The following is a 20,897-nucleotide window of genomic DNA, read 5'->3' on the forward strand; positions in this document are numbered from 1 at the left end:
AGCTCGATCCATCCTGCCGAAACTACAGTACCTCCCTATCCAAAGGGGAACAGTACGTGTACAACCAAGTAGCATTCGGGCTTAAGGACTCAACTTGAGCAGTGGTATGTGTGCCCCGTGCATCGGGAACACGGCCTGCAAATTCTATGGCGTGTCCCGCGTTACAGAGACATTACCTTGCCGCATTGCAGACACTTGAATTCGCGTTTCTGTTTCCTTGGATGATTTACTTTCCTCGTCTACTCGCACAGAGATATCAGTCATCTTCGCGTTTACCCGCGTTTCACACTCTTTTCTCACCTCATCCACGCTGTTGGCGACCTCGGTCAGTATATTTACTGTTTCGGTCTCCATCTCGTGCCTAACTTCAGAGGTCTGCCGATCAAGCTTTTGACTGTAAAGTTTTAACTCAGTTTCCTGTCTTTCAAACCGTGTTTTATTCTCCTCCATCATGGCCGTTAACTGTGATGTGTGGTTTTCTAATATCGCGAGAATTCGTTCTAGTGGACTTTGACTTTGCATATCCCCCACTAAAATGCCTTGAGTTTCCTCTCTTGCCCCCGAACTTTCCTCAACTGGCCTGACTTTTTCCATATTTATCAGTCCCCCAGACCTCGGTTGCATAGAAAAACGAATCTAAAACTAAAAGCACTCCACAGAACAACCTGACAGACAATACGACGCTGATGACAACGCTGGTATCAACAAACAGGACTATGAAATCGTGGAACAGAATAATCACAACAACAAACTGTACGTTCTATACCTACATCACAATATACGGGGAAAGCTGTGGGAACCGAAACTAAAAACACCGACTACCACAATATTTACTTTATATGTTCATTAACACACCCTCCCCACACACAAACACACTGACCATGTGCCTGATGTCACACACAGGTTAACATTTGCTAATGAAGGAATGGGAATTTTTCCTGTGTCAGGGCTCAAAATTTAAAAGTTTTCACACTAACAACAACATGAGAGTGAAGTCAAGTTGTGCCCCACGTTCGGTGCCATAAAACGTGGTGAATTGTGAATTCTTCTCTGATGTCGGACATGCAATGATGAGTATATGACTAATAAGATTGCCCCACACTGGGCGCCATAAAATATGGTGATCTGGGAATGCTTGTCTGCTGTCAGACATGAAATGATCAGTACATGACAAGTGAGATTGCCGTTCGTTGGGAGCCAACAATTAATTGATATCAATGATTCAACGAAATCAAACACAAAGGGCACAAAATTAAGAGGTTCATCTACGAATTACAAGATTGCTTATATGATCAAAACATACTAGAAATGTATTATTTCAGTGCCATTTACACAAACCAAAACAAAATTACAAATCTCAGGGCCGATTTGACTGAGCGTGGACACGATTCGGTTATTAAGGGGGAAGAGGGGAGGATGAATCGTCTCACCATTATTCATTATCATTCGTTGTGTGCTGCTGACGGCGGCAGGCGCTGCGTCGGTACGGTGCGTCATCTCGGAGATGTGCGGCGTGAGTTGGCGGCCCTCATCAGCAGTCGCGGCTTTGAGGCGGGGCCCAGGTACGATCTCCAAGTTGACTGCCGTTGTCAGTTGCGTGGCCGAAGTTGTGATATTACTGTGTTGAAAGGCAGATGTTAACGGTAAATACACCCCTGGAAATTGAAATAAGAACACCGTGAATTCATTGTCCCAGGAAGGGGAAACTTTATTGACACATTCCTGGGGTCAGATACATCACATGATCACACTGACAGAACCACAGGCACATAGACACAGGCAACAGAGCATGCACAATGTCGGCACTAGTACAGTGTATATCCACCTTTCGCAGCAATGCAGGCTGCTATTCTCCCATGGAGACGATCGTAGAGATGCTGGATGTAGTCCTGTGGAACGGCTTGCCATGCCATTTCCACCTGGCGCCTCAGTTGGACCAGCGTTCGTGCTGGACGTGCAGACCGCGTGAGACGACGCTTCATCCAGTCCCAAACATGCTCAATGGGGGACAGATCCGGAGACCTTGCTGGCCAGGGTAGTTGACTTACACCTTCTAGAGCACGTTGGGTGGCACGGGATACATGCGGACGTGCATTGTCCTGTTGGAACAGCAAGTTCCCTTGCCGGTCTAGGAATGGTAGAACGATGGGTTCGATGACGGTTTGGATGTACCGTGCACTATTCAGTGTCCCCTCGACGATCACCAGTGGTGTACGGCCAGTGTAGGAGATCGCTCCCCACACCATGATGCCGGGTGTTGGCCCTGTGTGCCTCGGTCGTATGCAGTCCTGATTGTGGCGCTCACCTGCACGGCGCCAAACACGCATACGACCATCATTGGCACCAAGGCAGAAGTGACTCTCATCGCTGAAGACGACACGTCTCCATTCGTCCCTCCATTCACGCCTGTCGCGACACCACTGGAGGCGGGCTGCACGATGTTGGGGCGTGAGCGGAAGACGGCCTAACGGTGTGCGGGACCGTAGCCCAGCTTCATGGAGACGGTTGCGAATGGTCCTCGCCGATACCCCAGGAGCAACAGTGTCCCTAATTTGCCGGGAAGTGGCGGTGCGTTCCCCTACGGCACTGCGTAGGATCCTACGGTCTTGGCGTGCATCCGTGCGTCGCTGCGGTCCGGTCCCAGGTCGACGGGCACGTGCACCTTCCGCCGACCACTGGCGACAACATTGATGTACTGTGGAGACCTCACGCCCCACGTGTTGAGCAATTCGGCGGTACGTCCACCCGGCCTCCCGCATGCCCACTATACGCCCTCGCTCAAAGTACGTCAACTGCACATACGGTTCACGTCCACGCTGTCGCGGCATGCTACCAGTGTTAAAGACTGCGATGGAGCTCCGTATGCCACGGCAAACTGGCTGACACAGACGGCGGCGGTGCACAAATGCTGCGCAGCTAGCGCCATTCGACGGCCAACACCGCGGTTCCTGGTGTGTCCGCTGTGCCGTGCGTGTGATCATTGCTTGTACAGCCCTCTCGCAGTATCCGGAGCAAGTATGGTGGCTCTGACACACCGGTGTCAATGTGTTCTTTTTTCCATTTCCAGGAGTGTAGAAGAGAGCTCATGTCCTCTCGTTTCCGCGCCATCCCATCGACTCTTCTGTTTCGCTCCTGACATCCACATTTCAGCTCACCTCCTCCCTGAAATTTTATTCCTTTCGGCGTTGTCATCGGTGGGCAAAATTTTCAAAGCAGTCCAATGACAGATCGCCGTTTCATGGTCACACCTCTCCATGCAGGGTGGAAATTTTCTATCTGGTGTTTGCTGGTGTGTGCCTCGTGAATTGGCATCTTAATCAGAATTTCACATTCTTATGATTTTTTCTGCATTCCGACGCTGTTGTGAGAGCAGCTACACAACACTTCTTTGTAACCACTCTCTCTGCGTGAGGGCTGGACAGGCTCATGACTGGGCTTCACTAAGAGTCGGCTGGCATCCGTGATTTATAAGGAACATCATTACTGTCGAGAAAAACATCGTCTTAAGAATGATGACTTCTTTCACACACCTCCTTGTGCGAATTCTCCGCGCTTTGTGTACGCTTCTCCCCGTAACAGTGGGTTGTTGGAATTGTCGGCACATTCCTGTTTTCTAAGGCAGGTAAAATGACTGCCTCCTGGCCAGAAGAACTCACTTGGTTTCGGCGTATATTCTTGACATTCCGTCCTAATGGCCACAGGTGCGCATCAGTTCTTGGCATGCTTCTCATTGTCGGACAAGCCCTTCGCAACGTGTCCCTTCTTGAGCGAGGCGAGGGCATCCGCCTGGCTTCCCTGCTGTGTGCGTCCACAATGGGTGCAGTTGCCTCTCCTGTCCCTGAGTGCAGTGAATATCCAGCTCCCTCCTCTTTCTCGGCCACTCGCTGCGAGCTGGCGAAAGTGGCTGCGGTCGGAGGTATTACGATATGGCTCCCATCCCTCGTTTGGGGGGTTTCCCTTAGTTGTAAGGCATATGCCGGAACTGGTACGCCTCTTCCATTTATTCTCGATTGGGATCTCCCATCTGCCCCATTATCAGCTTGTCTGATACTTGGCTGAAAAAACAGTGACTCTCCGATGAATCGGATCTCGAACAGCCTGCTCCACTCCTAGGACTAGATATAAAGATTCCAGTAGATTTATCGGTTGGCTTATTTCGATTGCTCTGGCAGCTTAAACGATTTGAAGGTGATGGTACATTGCCTTTTAGTTTTTTGTCTCTTTCTTGTTTTTTATTTTTATGGTACGCTAAATTTCGCATTTTGATTGAGCTAGGTTTGTATCCCTGTCAAGCTGCATTAGTTTACATTTGCTCCTGATTTCCAAATCAGGCCCTCTGCATCTTCACATTACAAACTTCTGTAAAGAAAATAACAGGTCATGTGTTTCACTATATGTAAATCATGCTTTTCCCGTGACGTTCGTGAATGGACTGCAAGAAAAATAACTGTAATTCAGATTCGAGGATCAGCTTAATAATTTCAATACGGTCATATCTAATTTATTCTTATCTATGACACTCATTCACTCAGGTTTAATGCTTCGTCTCCAATTGGTATTGAATCATGGAGTCCTTACAAGGAAATACACTATAAACAATACATTCACATAGCTGTGAGTGAAAGTTCAAGAATGGGTCGGCTAGTAAAGTGTGAGGTTTAACACGCAATATGGTGTTACAATAGTACCATACTCGAAGTTAAAGTCAGGAGTTTTCAGCGCTAATTCTGTTGCAGCCAACTTCGGGAAACGGCTCAATGGTTAACAGACGTAATTCCTTTTCTGAAAAAGCAGGTTCATATCCTGGGTAGGTCATCCAGCTTCAGGCTTTCTGTTGTTTCCCTAAATTAATTTAAGCGAATCTTAGGTGAGTTATTAAACAATGGCGTGGTCAATTTTTTTTTCCAGTATTGTCCATTTCGAACTTAACGCGCAATCTGAAGGTAAGCTCACGTCAATTCTTAATCCTCGTTCAGCGTAATGTAACCAGAGAAGAAACTTTGTAACGTATTATTAAACTCGATAAGCCATATCGAAGTGTTTGGTAAAATGCCGCATATTATACTGTAGGCCTATTGTACTGCACCGGTATATGTAAGGCATACCAACCAACGTTAAAGTTTGGTTTTACTGGTGTTGCACATGCAGTAGGACCTAGATTGGTAAAACTGTCTGCTAGTAGTTATGCAGTTGAACAATACGTAAATGCTGGGAATAGAAAAATATTAAGCACAAGCAATCCGTACTCGTGAGCTTTCTGAGGAAAGGAGAAATAAATCCTAGCATAGCTTTGCAGGGTACGTAATTGATCTAACCTTGCCTTACCACCCCCAAAATACCTAAGTCAGTGAAAAGTTTTCTCCTAAAAGTGACCAGTCGGCCGCTCTGTAAATGACAGGAAAATACACGCAAATACCTTACTGACAAACTGTGTTCTGAGGGCGGGAGAAATGAATAGGGTCTATATGTACGGCTACAGATGATGCCGTTGATCTTGCCTTACCGATTGACAAATTATATAGGTCAGTGTAAAATAGTTTCCGGTTTCTCTTTTAGACTTTTTAAACAGCTGCCTACTTACGAAAAAGTAAGTCTTTTATCTTAGAAGGTCTTGCAGATTTCTCACGAATAAGTTTTGCGTACGGAAATTAAGTTCAGTGATTCACGCAGAATTCCTGCTCTCTTTTCGACGGATTGGTATTTTAACTGAAATGACGAAGCTGAATGTCACAAGAAACCTCACAGCCCTCCAGCGCTTGCCGCAGTTTTTGTTTTTCCTCTCTCTCGCTTCGAGTTCGCGGCGATCACCTTGAAGAAACTTGTTCTCAGTGGGCGTGACCGCTCCGTGCCGAAGAGAAAAACAGACAAATAAGTTCCTAGCTGCTGCGAGAAATGTGTTTTCGCGATCGCTTCGTGTAGTCGCGTGAAAGACAAAAAAACGTAGCAGAATTTCTCGAATCAGATGGCTCTCTCCTCTCCATAGCATTGTGAGTTCAGTCATACGTGCACAGTAGTATCGGTGTCATCGTAGCAATAAAGTACGGTATGTTTTTGATGAGTTTATATACTGCGTGACTGTACCTCAGGAGTCCTGTTCCACTGCGCTCGGACAACAATAATTCCGTTGCAGGTCCTCGGAGCGTGCTACTCATATGTAGCACCACTGTCGTCCTGAAGACGATAGCATGACGGTTCTGGCGGCAGCTAAGTCGTTTAAATGCTGTAAGTGCTGATTTTTTGTCCAACAAAAGTAATTTGAACTGGAGCTTCTCTTTTATTTCCAGACAGTAGTGAAGTCAATAGGGATGTCCATGGTTCACAACGATGACGAAAACAACACTGAATTTTGTCCTGTTTATAATAAGGCATTGAAGACTAACAAAATTACGAGCTTATGTTTCACTACGCTAGATTCATCACTCATCGTCGTAGTGCTCCTTTCCTTTTTTTTTAGGATTAGACCCTAATATTAGCCTGACTATTTTGATGGGTATGCTGCTGTTATTATCTCTACATATTTCAGGATCGTCTGTATAACTAAAAATAAACGTTCAGTTTCTAAAAATTTTGTTTAGACGATGTCAGTTGATGGCGTGACAGCCACCTGTTGAACTCAGAGTGCGGTGCAGTTTTTAACGACCGTAAGTCGCTGGCTTAGTTACTCTACACTCTAGCAGATTGTCCTCGAACACTTATAATGTGTCTTTCAAATTCTAGGTAACATATAAACAATGCAAGGAAATTTCGGATTTCTCAAGAAGTTTGACAGTCAAAAATACCAGTCCGCACTTCTCTTAAATAACAATTACACAATTGCGATATTACGGTATATTTTATTTTATTTACATTTTTTTTTTTCGGGGTGGGTTTGTAGAAAGTATCCGTTCTCATAACCCAAAGGCGGGAATATTTTGATATTACAAGAGACATTGGCGAATCCTTTTTTCAGTTAGCGAAACTGTTATTATCATTGTCTTTTTGTTACCAGCTTTCGCATTTGTTGGAAATTACATTTGTTGAAATACACAGTCAACATATACTTTCTTCCCGTAATAGAATAAACTGCCCGACGTTTGAATGGTGTAGGATCTTCAGTGACACACCTGTACAGTTCATATTAAAACTACACTAGTTTAACTTTTATTCAGGTCCTTTCCACACTCTCTCATCTGTAAGTCCAAAATAGAGAAATTAACTAGAAGCAATCAGTAAATAATATGTTCAGATGTATTAAAGAAAATAAAACGTCCTGATTCAGTGTTAACCTCGGCTATAACTCCCATCTGACTGACCTTTGTTTCACAAATAACTTTAGCAGTGAGAAATCCAACAGAAACAAATAATTTGTCACAGGAATGCAGGATCCAGTAAAGGATCCAATATTATACATAATACTGACAAACCAAGTAGCAGCATATGATCAAATAGGCAAAATGACAAGGCTGAGTAGAGAACTTGGATAACACATAAGGAGTTTAATTTCTGAAAGAAGAAAATATAAAAATGAAGCAAATAATATGGACAAAATAAAATAAAGATGTCTAAAAAATGAGATTGGCAGAAACTACAAAAATGGCTAAGCAGTTATGTTTGAAGAGCAAATGCAAGGCTGTATGCAGAAATGCATGACCAGGGGAATGATACATGCCACCTATTAGAAAATTAAAGACATCTGTATGAATATCAAAAGCTTAGATGCCAAGCCAGTATTAAGCAAAGAAGGGAAATCTGAAAGGTGAAAGGAATATATTGAAGGGCTACAAGGTAAATGAACTTCAACACAATATTATAGAACCAGAAAAAGGGACAGGTGAATATTGAATGGGAAATTAGATACTGTGAGTAGAATTTGACAGAGCACTGAAAGACCTAAGCCTAAAAATAACCACTAGAGTAGACAACTGAGAGATTGTTGGGAGAGCCATCTACAATTAAATTACTCCACCTCATGTGGAAGGTTAATGAGACAGATGAAATACCTTCAGACTTCGGGAAGAATATAATAATTCCAATTACATAAAAGGCAAATGCTGTAGGAGCATGTAAGGCAATACTCATCCTACAGTTTATCTTACGTAATAGAGTAAAGAAAGGCAAACCTATGTTTACAGCATTTATAGATTCAGAGAAAGCTTTAGACAAAGGTGACTGGAATGCATTGTTTGAAATTCTGAAGGCAGCAGGCAATAAATTAGAAAAAGGTTATTCACAATTTGTGCAGAAAACAAACAGCAGATATACGAGTCAAACAACATGACAGAAAGCAGGAGTTAAGAAGGGAATGAAATAGGCATGTTGCGCACCCCTGATATAGTTCAATCTGTACACTGAGCAAGTTGTGGAGGAAGGCAAGGACAAATTTGGAAAGGTGATTAAAATTGAGGGAAAAGAAATAAAAACTTTAGCATTTGCTCATGACACCATAACTCTTTTACAAATGGCAAAGGAATGGGAATGAATGGAATGGACTGACTCTTGAAAAGAGGTTATGAAATGAATGTCATCAAAGTAAACAGCAAAAGAATTATAATCCTATTAAATAAAATGATGCTGAGGTCATCAGAGGAGGTAACAAGACACTAAAAGCTTTTAATGAGTTTTGCTATTTGCGAAGCAGAATTATTGATTATGTCCAGCGTGAAGAGGATTTAAAATGTGGATGGCAATAGCAAGGAAAGCAGTTGCAAAAAAGAGAAATTTTTTAATACTGAATATAAATTTAATAATTAAGAAATCTGTCCTGAAGATATGTGTCTGAAGTGCAGCCTCATATGGAAGTGTAATGTGGATGATACACAGTTCAGGGAAGGAGAGAATAGAATCTTTTTAAATATGGTGCTGTAGAGGAATGCTAAATATTAGATGGGTAGTTCACTTAACTAATGAGGAGGTGTTGAGTCAAACTGGGGTGAAAAGTAATTTATGGCACAATATGACTAGAAACTGAAATCCTGTAATTCAGAGCAGTATTACAAATGTCAGACTCTCTGCAGAAATGAGCCTTGTCCATCCTGATCTGACTCTGTTCAACCTTAACAGTCATATTCTCTGATTGAATCTGACTACTTAGATCATCCTTAACACAGAGGTGTGTTTTTTCTAATAATACTGTGACAAAAAACTGTACCTGTCCCCTGAAAAGGAAATGAGGTAAAGTATTCTTTATTATCCCCTGTTGACTGAACACGTCCTGAGGAATCAAGGATTGTCAGTTCAGTTATGGAAGAAAGTTTGTGTGTGTGTGTGGGGGGGGGGGGGGGGTGTTGTAAAATCATAGAAGAAGACCACAACTTGACTGCAGTAAGAAGTTTTAAACAGATATAGTTTGCAGTAGTTATGCAGAGGTGAAGAGACTTGCACATGGTAGACTAGCATGGAGATGTGCATAAAACCAGAAAACCAGCCTTTGGACTGAAGACCACAAAAGTAACAAATGCAACTGTGGAAGTGCATGACAGAACTTGTATCATATATTTGGAGTGACAGATGCCTTAGCTAAATTGCATTCAGATAAAGTAGAAATAACTTCTACTTGACACCCAACATACAACACACACAAAATACAATGGAAACTGTGGTCTAAATTAGTCCATTGGTACCAGTAGTTGTCATTGTAATGTGGTGGAATACACAAATGTGAGCATACTCCTCAACAGCAAACTAGATGCGCCCAATAGGTTGAAACATCAGATACCAAACAAATGCCACATATTCTCTTAAATTATAGGAGGAATGGCTAATGAGATATTCTTTTATATCATTTTTGAATAAGTAGAGATTTTTAATTTCCTGCCTGATTTCTATCAATACCCTATCACACATTTTTGCAACTGAGTGTATCATTCCATTTTGAACCCTAGAGAGAGGTGTATAATCTATGTGAAAATAAATTTTAACTGTAGTAATGTGACTAAGAATTGCAGAGTTCATCCTAAATTTAATCTTGTTATTAATCACAAATATTATTAGGGAGCAGATTTAGTGTCATATTGGAGTAAAATTTCCCAGGACCCTGGAGAGACTTCTATGAGATGTTCAGCTTTTACCCAATATTCTAATTGCACACCTCAGTAAATTAAATCCATTTTCATTTTATGTAAAATGCCCCACAGAATTATATCATAGGACACTATTTACTGAACGTATGTGAAGTATTCTATACTAGTAATCCTGTCTGTAGGTCAACACAATTGGAGGGTGGGGTGAGAGTCCGTTGTGTTTCGTGATGTAAGCTGGTTCTGCCTCAGTGCCAGTGATGGCATGTGTTGGTCAGAAGGAGGCCAGGTGAGGCCCTGAAACCATCCTTGTTGTGTGCTTGACACATCAGACCTACCCCTAGAGTTATTTTCTGGAGTGTGATTTCATATGACAGCAGGAGCACTGCCATGGTTGTCCCACACAGCCTGACTGCAAATTTGTGCATCAGTCTGATGCTTCAACCTGTTGTGCTGCCAATCAAGAGCAGTATACTAGGAGCTGTTTTCTGACAGGATAATGCTTGCCCACATACATCTATAAAGTATCAACAAGTTGCCTTGGCCTGCTCAATCACCAGATCTGTCTCGAATTGAGCACATGTGGGACATCGTCAGATGACAACTCCAGCATCATGTATCAACCAGCATTAACGATCCCTGTATTGATTTACCAAGTGCAACAGGCATGGAATTCCATCCTACAAACTGACATCTGCCACCTGTACAATAAAATGCATGCAGGTTTGCGTGCTTGCATTCAATGTTCTAGTGGTTATAGTGGCTGTTAATGTATCAGCATTTCACATTTGCAATGGCTTATCTCACATTTACATTAATTGTGATCTTGCAATGTTAATCAATTGGCTATGTTGCCTAGACAAATGCATTCCCTAAATTTCATTACTCTATATTAATTATTTTTTGGTGTTGCAATTTTTTTCCTTCAGTGTAAATTATATCCATTACAGGAAATAAAGTCACATTATGACCTGGACCTCAGAATACATAATAAAGAAACTGAGATGGCAGCTGTCACACAATTTTCAGGTGTGCACATAAAGACAATTTAGACTGGATATCCCACATACTCTGTCTCACTAACAATTTAAGCTCTGCTTACTTTGCATTATATGTAATCAGTATTGTGTGCAGTAGACAGTCTAGTTGAATTGTCTACTTTGAGTACATTTGTTCTGCTATTACCAATGGCCTCACCTTCTTGGGTCATAGTAAGACAAGTCTGGAACAAACTTCACTCTACAAAAACAATTTATTAGAATAATTACCAACAGTTCAAGGCTAACATCCTCCCAGTAGTTATTTCAACAGCTAAATACTCCATCCTTACCGTGCCTCTGTATACAAAAACTGTAATTGATAAAAAAGGTACATTGACAATTTGAAAATTAACTCAGATCTTCACTCTTACAATCCAAGAATGTGAAGTGTTATTCATATAAACAGAGTAAACACAGCTTTAGCACAAAAACAAAGAAACATTCAAGGTACTAAATTGCATAACAAACTTCCAGTCCAGATAAAAGAAATAAAAAATTGTCTTCATTTAAGAAAGCAGAGTTCAAATTTTTAACGACCATCTGTTATTACAATGTAAATGAATACCTGTAATAATCTTGTAGCAAATAATAATAGTCATATACTGTGTCAACAATATTTTTAATCCAGTAGCAGCTATGGTGTGAAATAATATTTGAACAAAAGTGTTGGAACTATTATGTGTTTGTATGAAAATATCAGTTATGTATTCAGTGTAAAATATCTTTACACATGTTTAAGTAACCAACCAAATTTGTGTATACATTTTTATGTTATGTACTTTCTGACAAAACCCATGCAATATACATTGCCTCTGGATGAATAAACTGCTTTTGCTGCTACTACTATTTGATCCTCTGTACCTTCACTATTTCATCTCTCTTCTGTTGTATTCCTTTCATCTCTCTTCTGTTGTATTCCTTTCTGCTGTTTCGGTCAATAATTGCCTAATACTCCTTTTGAAATTCTCAACTACTTGTGGTCCTTTTATTTTAAGTAGGTCCCATATCTGTGATTTTCTAACTTTTTGCAATTTCTTGAGTTGTAATTTGCAGTGCATAATAAATAACAAATAAATTAATATCACACTTCACATTTGCCTCAGGAAATATCTTAGAGTTAAAAACTTGTTTTGAATCTGTGTCTCACCCAATTTAAAACATCCAGATCTCTTCCATGTATAACATTTTCCTAGTGGATTCTTAAACTAAGTGATAGTGATGATTAAATTATGGTCTGTACAAATTTCTAGCAGGCAGCTTCCTCTTTCATTCATTTCTCCGGGTGTTGTTCTCCTATCTTTCCTTCTCTTCTTTTTCTTATTATTGAATCCCACTCTCCAATTACAATTAAATTTTTGTCTGCCTTAGCTATCTGAATAATTTGTTTTATCTCTTCAGACATTCTTCCATTCTCTTGATCATCTGTAGAGCTAGTTGGAATATAAACTTGCACTTATGCATAGGGTGTTGGCTTGATGTTTATTTTGGCTCAATGATGTTTTCACAATGCTGCTCTTAGTGGCTTAAGTACATTCCTATTTTCTTATTCATTATAAAATCTATGGCAACGGCTTTGCCACAGTGAATACACCGTTCCCGGGAGATCACTGAAGTTAAGAGATGTCGGCCGTCATGCACTGTTGCCATTTTTCGGGGTGCACTCAGCCTCGTGATGGCAATTGAGGAGCTACTCGGCCGAATAGTAGTGGCTTCGGTCAAGAATGCCATTATAACAACCGGGAGAGCGGTGTGCTGACCCCACACCTCTCTTATCCACATCCTCCACTGAGAATGACATGGCGGTCGGACGGTCTCGGTAGGCCACTCATGGCCTGAAGACAGAGTGATTATAAAATTTATTCTTGCATTACTCCTATTTGATTTTTTATTTATTTGTTGGTACCCACCTCACCAGAAATCTGGTCTTCCTGCTACCACTCTTCAGTTATTCCTGCTGCACCTAACTTCAGTCTATCTATTTCTCTTTTCAAATTCTTTAACCCACCTACACAATTAAAGAATCTAATATTCCATGCCCTGGCATATAAACACCATTTTGTTTCTCCTGCAGACAATATCCTCATAAGTAGTTCTCATTTGCAGATCTGAAAGGGGGGCTGCTTTACCTCCATAATATTTTACTCAAGAGCTGCATGCCTCTGGAAAAAACAACAGCTATAGTTTTCTCTTGCTTTCAACAGTTCACAGTACTGGCAAAGCAAGGCCATTCTAGCTGATTTTAGAAGATCCGATCAGTCAATCATCCCCTCTGTTGTGGTTGCACTTACAGTACATTTATTTATGTTGTTGAGGCATGCAAGTTGCCCCACACTGGCAAGCTCTTGGTTCATGAGATACATTACCAGCTCACTCAACATGCCAATGCTGACATCCTGTTATGTATACTGATGTTTTCTAATCATGATTCTGATAATTAAGAAGCACTCTGTTCCTGACATCATTATGAACACACTGCATGAATTTCTCATGATGACCTGGGAGGTGGCTATGCTCACAGATTAGGACCTAATGCACAGAAAGGTTATGCACATTTATGCTGACTGAAGTATCCAGCAAAACTAAGGATCAGCACTATGGACCTTATTTTTGAGACTCCACATGCTCAATGTTAATCAGGGGGCACGCCTGTTGGCCCAGAAGAGTCCAGGTATCATGTTGTGGTCCCAGCTACAGTCTACCCTCACATCCTCAAGTTGTTACACAAAGCACTCAGGGGGATATCAAGGATGAAGGTCTTGTCAGGGTGTTACATTATTGATGGTGACTTAGAAGGTGCAGTCCAGGCTTTCAAAACATTTGCTTGAAACCCATTGTACTCACTCATTGTAAAATTTGTCTCTGGAGACAACTCTCACCATGGGACTGATGCATGCTGACCTGAACAGCTTTTTCAGAGGAGCTATATGCTTTCTTGTAGTGGATGCTGTCTCTAACTTACCTATGTTGCTCAGAAATTGTCAGTGGCTTCACCTGCTACAATCTGAGTACTGTTGAAAATATGTGTCATGTTGTTGTTGTTGTGGTCTTCAGTGTGAAGAATGGTTTAGTGCGGTTCTCCCTGCTCCTCTATGCTGTGCGAGGCTCTTCAGCTCTGAATAATTGTTGTAACCCACATGCTTATGAATATACTTACTGTATTCATCTCTTGGTCTCCCTTTATGATTTTTGCTCCCCACCCCCTACACTTCCCTCCAATACTAAATTGATGATCTCTTGATGTTTCATAATGTGTTCCATCAACTATTCCTTTCTTTTGGTCAAGTTGTGACACAAATTTCTTGTCTCTCTATTTCTATTCAGTATCTTCTCATTATTTATATGATCTACCCTTTTGATCTTCAAAATATTTGTCTCTAGCATCACATTTCAAAAGCTTCTATTCTCTTCTTGTCTAAACTGTTTATCATCCATATTTCACTTCCATACATTGCTACACTCCAGACAAATACCTTCAGCAATGACTTCCTAACACTTAACTCTATTTTTGATGTTAAAAAATTCTCTTCTTCAGAAATACTTTTACACTGTATATCTTCTCTAGTTCAACCATCATCAGTTATTTTGCTGCCCAAATAGCAAAACTCATCTACTTCTTTAAGTGTCTCATTTCCTGATCTAATTCCCTTAGCATCACTTGATTTAATTCGACTACATTCTGTTATCCTTGTTTTGCCTTTGCTGATGTTCATCTTATATCTTCCTTTCAAGACACTGTCCATTATGTCCAACTGCTCTTCCAAGTCCTTTACTGTATCTGACATAATTACAGTGTCATTGGCAAACAGAGTATTTATTTCTTCTACCTGAACTTTAATTCCTACTCCAAACTTTTCTTTGGTTCTCTATACTGCTTGTTCAATGTACAGATTGAATGACATCAGAGACAGGCTACAATACTGTCTCACTCCCTTCTCAACCACTGCTTGCCTTTCATGCCCACTGACTCATAACTGCCATCTGGTTTCTGTACAAGTTGTAAATAGTCTTTTGCTCCGTGTATTTTACCCCCGCACCTCCAAAATTTCAAAGAGAGTATTCTCATCAACATTGTCAAAAGCTGTTTCTAAGTCTACAAATGCTATGAACACAGGTTTGCCATTCCTTACACTATCTTCTAAGATAAGTCATAGGGTCAGTATTACATTGCATGTTCCTACATTTCTCTGGAATCCAAACCAATCTTCCCCAAAGTCAGCTCCTACCAATTTTTCCATTTGCCTGTAAAAAAATCATATTAGCACACACATCAAAAAAGGTTTTGCATCACCACGGTTCACAGATGTTGACTGTGGATATTGTATCACAGACACAGTCCCTTTGACTGTTCAGATATGTCACTAAACCTGCCCAAAGATGTAAACAACCATGCATGAGCAGCACCTATTAGACAGAGGGAGTCTGACAGCTGATCAGTTCCAGTCATTGCACCAGGAAGGAGGTACACGGCTTGTGTTATTTGTAGTTCAACCATGCCTAGACAGTCAATACCGTGGTTCAATTATGTCCGCATTGTTAATTTGTGCCAGGAAGGGCTCTCAACAAGGGAAGTGTCCAGGCGTCTCAGAGTGAACCAAAGCGATGTTGCCCGGACATGGAGGAGATACAGAGAGACAGATGACATGCTTTGCTCAGGCTGCCCAAGGGCTACTACTGCAGTGGATGACCACATGGCTTGGAGGAACTCTGACAGCAATACCACCATGTCAAATAATCCTTTTCGTGCAGCCATAGGATATCATGTTATGACTCAAACTGTGTGCAGTAAGCTGCATGATGCACAACTTCACTCTCAACATCCATGGCAAGGTCCATACTTGCAACCATGACACCATGCAGTGCAACACAGATGGGCCCAAAAACATGCTGAATGGACTGCTCAGGATTGGCATCATGTTCTCTTCAGTGATGAGTGTTGCATATGCCTTCAACCTGACAATTGTCAGAGATGTGTGTGGAGGCAATCTCGTCAGGCTGAACGCCTTAGAGACACTGTCCAGTGAATGCAGCAAGGTGGAGGTTCCCTGCTGTTTTGGGGTGGCATTATGTGGGGCCAGCATACGCCACTGGTGGTCATGGAAGGCACCTTAATGGCTGTACGATACGTGAATTCCATTCTCCAACTGATAGTGCAATCATATCAGCAGCATATTGGCGAAGCATTCGTCTTCATGGATGACAATTTGTGCCCCCATCGTGCACATCTTGTGAATGACTTCCTTCAGGATAACGACATCACTTGACTTGAGTGACCAGCATGTTCTCCAGACATGAACCCTATTGAACATGCCTGGTATAGAATGAAAAGGGCTGTTTATGGATGACGTGATCCACCAATCACTCTGAGGGATCTACATAGAATTACCATTGAGGAGTGGGACAATCTGCACCAACAGTGCCTTGATGAAATTGTGGATAGTATACCATGACAAATACAGGCATGCATCAATGCAAGAGGATGTGCTACTGGGTATTAGAGGTACCAGAGTGTACAGCAGTCTGGACAACCACCTCTGAAGGTCTCACGGTATGATGGTACAACATGCAATGTGTGGTTTTCATGAGCAATAAAAACGTCGGAAATGATGTTAACGTTGATCTTTGTTCCAATTTTCTGTACAGATTCCAGAACTCTTGGAACCAAGATGATGCAAAACTATTTTTGATTTGTGTATTTTGTAATCGTGAGTTATTAAACTGATAGTTCAGTAATTTTCAGACCTCTCAGCACAGCTTTCTTTGGAATTGGAATTGTTATAGTCTTCTTGAATTCTGAGGGTACTTTGCCTGTCCCATACATCTTGTAAACCAGGTGAATGGGTTTTGTCATGGCTGGGTCTCCCAAGGCTATCAGTGCCTCTGAGGGAATATCATCTACGTCCAGGGCCTTGTTTTGACTTAGATCTTTCAGAGGTCTGTCAAGTTCTCATACTTTCAGAGCTCTGTCAAATTCTTCCCACATTATCATATCTCTCACCTCATCTTCATCTATGTCCTCTTCCCTTTCTCTGATATTGCCTTCAGGTTCATCTCCCTGGTATAGACCCTTTATATATTCCTTCCATCTTTTAGCTTTCCCTCTTTTGCTCAGGATTGGTTTTTCATCTAAGCTCTTGATATTTATATAGTTGCTTCTCTTTTTCCCCAAAGGCATCCTTAATTTTCATATAGGTGGTATCTATCTTTCATCTAGTGAAATAAGCTTCTGAAGCTTTACATTTTTCTGCTAACCATTCCTGCTTACCCATCTCACACTTCCTGTCAATCTCATTCTTTAAAAGTTTGAATTCCCTTTCTCCTGCTTCATTTGCTGCATTTTTGTATTTTCTCCTTTCATCAGTTAATTTCAATATCCCTTGTGTTATCCAAGGATTTCTACTAAGCCTTGTCTTTTTACCTATTTGTCCTCTGCTGCCTTCACTATTTCATCTCTTAAAGCTGCCCATTCATCTGCTACTGTATTCCTTCTCCTCTTCTAGTCAACTGTTGTGTAATGCTCCATCTGAAAGCCTCAGCAACCTCTGATTCTTCTAACTTATGCAGGTCCCATCTCCTTAATTTCTTACCTTTTTGTAGTTTCTGTAGTTTTAATCTACAGTCCATAATCAATAAATTGTGGTCATAGCCCACATCTGCCCCTGAAAATGCCTTAGAGCTAAAAATCTGGTTCCAAAATCTCTGTCTCATGATTATATAATAAATCTATTACCTTCCAGCTTCTCCAGGTCTCTTCTGCATATACAGCCTTCTTCCAGATTGTTAAACCAAATTTTAGTGATTATTAAATTATGCTCTGTGCAAACTTCTATCAGGTGGCTTCCTCTTTTGTTCCTTTCCCCCAGCCCTTATTCACCTACTAATTTTCCTCATCTAACATGCCAAGCTTCAAACTGCAGAATGGATATTTGTCATAAAGGGCCACATACTATTGTATCTGACAATGGCCTACATTTCACATCAGATGAGTTCTGTTCTATTTGTCATAAGAAAAGTAGAGTGGTTGATCTAAATGTCCAAGACTCAAAGTAACACAATGATGATGATAGTGACTTCTGATGTATTCATGACATGCCTTCTTGCTTTGTATAGATCCATTCCTGTACAGAACCATATACCAGCAGAGGCACCATACCCATTTGACCTTCTGCCCCTATCAAGCAATCCCACTCCTTGCAGCCATGGCGGTACTACTGTATTGGTTTTCTAGTTTGGAGTTATTCTGGGTTGGACTCAAGGGGTTGTCACTGGCCACGTGTTAAATGAAGTAGCAGCCAAACAAGAACATTTCCTGGGTCATAAGAATCATCTCCACCCATGAGAACTAAATGATATTACACCCCCAAATACGATCCTGTCAGGCCAAAGTAACTTCTCAAGACTACCACCAGTGCCAGTTATGCCGTACACCTGGTCCAGATACATACTGTCACTTTATCTATCTGCTGAAGTTTCTTGTATCCATCCCCTATGTGTCATGGGTGTGGCCTCCATCCATGCCATGGGCCCATTAGGTCGAGATCATAGGAAACGGACTATGAGGAGCCTATGGAGATAAAGCCACTACCACAAGTCGTGATCTGTCTTTTTCTTCATTGTTGATATTCCTACCTGGAGTTTCCATTGTTTGATTTCATTTTTCCTTTTGTTATTGTAGTTACTTACTGCAATGTTCCTTTTGAACTGTAGTGGATTATTTACAACAAACTTCATGAGAAAATAAATATAGTGTGAAACAGCAATCAGAATGCCCAACTCCTTCAACACATGTCTACAAGATGATCATGGGTGAGCATCACATATTATCCTTACAGCATATTTTTGTACAATGAAGATTTTCTTTCTTAAAGATGAGTTGTATTTGTGGGGATGGCAATACTAACACCTGCTTCACAGCAGCTCCTTGTTCTTGGATATGTTGCCAGTTTATTACCTCCCCAAATATGGTGTGCCCAGTAAAGTGGCAGTCACATCTAAATTTTTGTTTAAACACAGAGTGGTCTTCATCTTTGGTCCATCCAATGCATTTTCATGGTACACTACTGGCCATTAAAATTGCTACACCAAGAAGAAATGCAGATGATAAACAGGTATTCATTCGACAAATATATTATAGTAGAACTGACATGTGATTAGATTTTCACGCAATTTGGGTGCATAGATCCTGAGAAATCAGTACCCAGAGCAACCATCTCTGGCCGTAATAATGGCCTTGATACACCTGGGCATTGAGTCAAACAAAGCTTGGATGGCGTGTAAAGCTTCAACACGATACCACAGTTCATCAAGAGTAGTGACTGGCGTATTGTGACGAACCAGTTGCTCGGCCACCATTGACCAGACGTTTTCAATTGGTGAGAGATCTGGAGAATATGCTGGCCAGGGCAGCAGTCAAACATTTTATGTATCCAGAAAGGCCCATACAGGACCTGCAACATGTGGTCGTGCATTATCCTGCTGAAATGTTGGGTTTTGCAGGGATCAAATGAAGGGTAGAGCCATGGGTTATAACACATCTGAAATCTAACATCCACTGTTCAAAGTGCTTTCAATGCGAACAAGAGGTGACCGAGACGTGTAACCAATGGCACCCCATACCATAACGCCAGGTGATACGCCAGTATGGCGATGACGAATACGCGCTTCCAATGTGCACTCACCGCGATGTCACCAAACACGGATGTGACCATCATGATGCTGTAAACAGAACCTGGATTCATCCAAAAAAATGATGTTTTGCCATTCATGTACCGAGGTTCATCATTGAGTACACCATAGCAGGTGCTCCTGTCTGTGATGCAGCATCAAGGGTAACCATAGCCTTGGTCTCCGAGCTGATAGTCCATGCTGCAGCAAACGTCGTCGAACTGTTTGTGCAGATGGTTATTGTCTTGCAAATGGCCCCATCTGTTGACTCAGGGTTCAAAATGTGGCTGCATGATCCCCTACAGCCATGTGGATAAGATGCCTGTCATCTCGACTGCTAGTGATATGAGAACGAGGGGATCCAGCACGGTATTCCGTATTACCCTCCTGAACCCACTGATTCCATATTCTGCTAATAGTCATTGGATCTTGACCAACACGAGCAGCAATGTCACAATACAATAAACCACAATCGAAAAAGGCTACAATCCAACCTTTATCAAAGTCAGAAACGTGATGGTACACATTTCTCCTCCTTACACAAGGCATCACAACAACGATTCATCAGGCAACGCCAGTCAACTGGTGTTTGTGTATGAGAAATCGGTTGGAAACTTTCCTCAAGTTAGCACGTTGTAGGTGTCGCCACTGGCGCCAACCTTGTGTGAATGCTCTGAAAAGCTTATCATTGACATATCACAGCATCTTCTTCCTGTCGGTTAAATTTCGCGTCTGTAGCACATCATCTTCATGGTGTAGCAATTTTAATGGCCAGTAGTGTATATATGGTGATGAACTTCCCACAAGTTTTCAGTTGTTGATCACAGGCATACACAATACTCATTGTGCCAGAGGAATACTGCTAGTTGCCATTTCAGAAGTTCTATCTGCAACCTTTAAGAAATGAGCACTTTAGAAGATTCTAATATGACATCTCTGCTAGATTTTCAAAGTAAAGCTAGTCACAAATGTTCTTCTGCTGCACATTATTATGATTCAACCTTCAGTCCACCACTTATGGGACATTGGTATGTTACAGCAAATGAAAATTACTATCAAACTTCGACTCAAACCTGGATCTCTTGCTTGTCATGATTCATATTTAAGTCCAAGTTGTACATAAAGTTTAATTTGCTAAGACAAATTTTTTATACTTTCTCTCCAGTGCATTTACTCCTTGGTGGTGTTTGTTGCTAATAAT

The 20,897-nt window shown here is 41.3% G+C and overlaps 1 protein-coding gene across 1 annotated transcript in view; it reads left to right on the forward strand.

The window, feature by feature from the left end:
* Positions 1-5,868: 5,868 nt before the first annotated feature.
* Positions 5,869-20,897, forward strand: part of LOC126187656 (2-amino-3-ketobutyrate coenzyme A ligase, mitochondrial) — a 62,043-nt gene continuing 47,014 nt past the window's right edge. The window contains exons 1-2 of the mRNA XM_049928872.1: positions 5,869-6,043; positions 6,131-6,222. Of these exons, the coding sequence (XP_049784829.1) occupies positions 6,186-6,222 (37 nt within the window). The 5' untranslated portion in view covers positions 5,869-6,043; positions 6,131-6,185. The remainder of the gene's footprint in view (positions 6,044-6,130; positions 6,223-20,897) is intronic.

This window comes from Schistocerca cancellata, chromosome 5, assembly GCF_023864275.1.
Source record: "Schistocerca cancellata isolate TAMUIC-IGC-003103 chromosome 5, iqSchCanc2.1, whole genome shotgun sequence".
In the NCBI taxonomy this organism is placed as follows: Eukaryota; Metazoa; Arthropoda; class Insecta; order Orthoptera; family Acrididae; genus Schistocerca; species Schistocerca cancellata.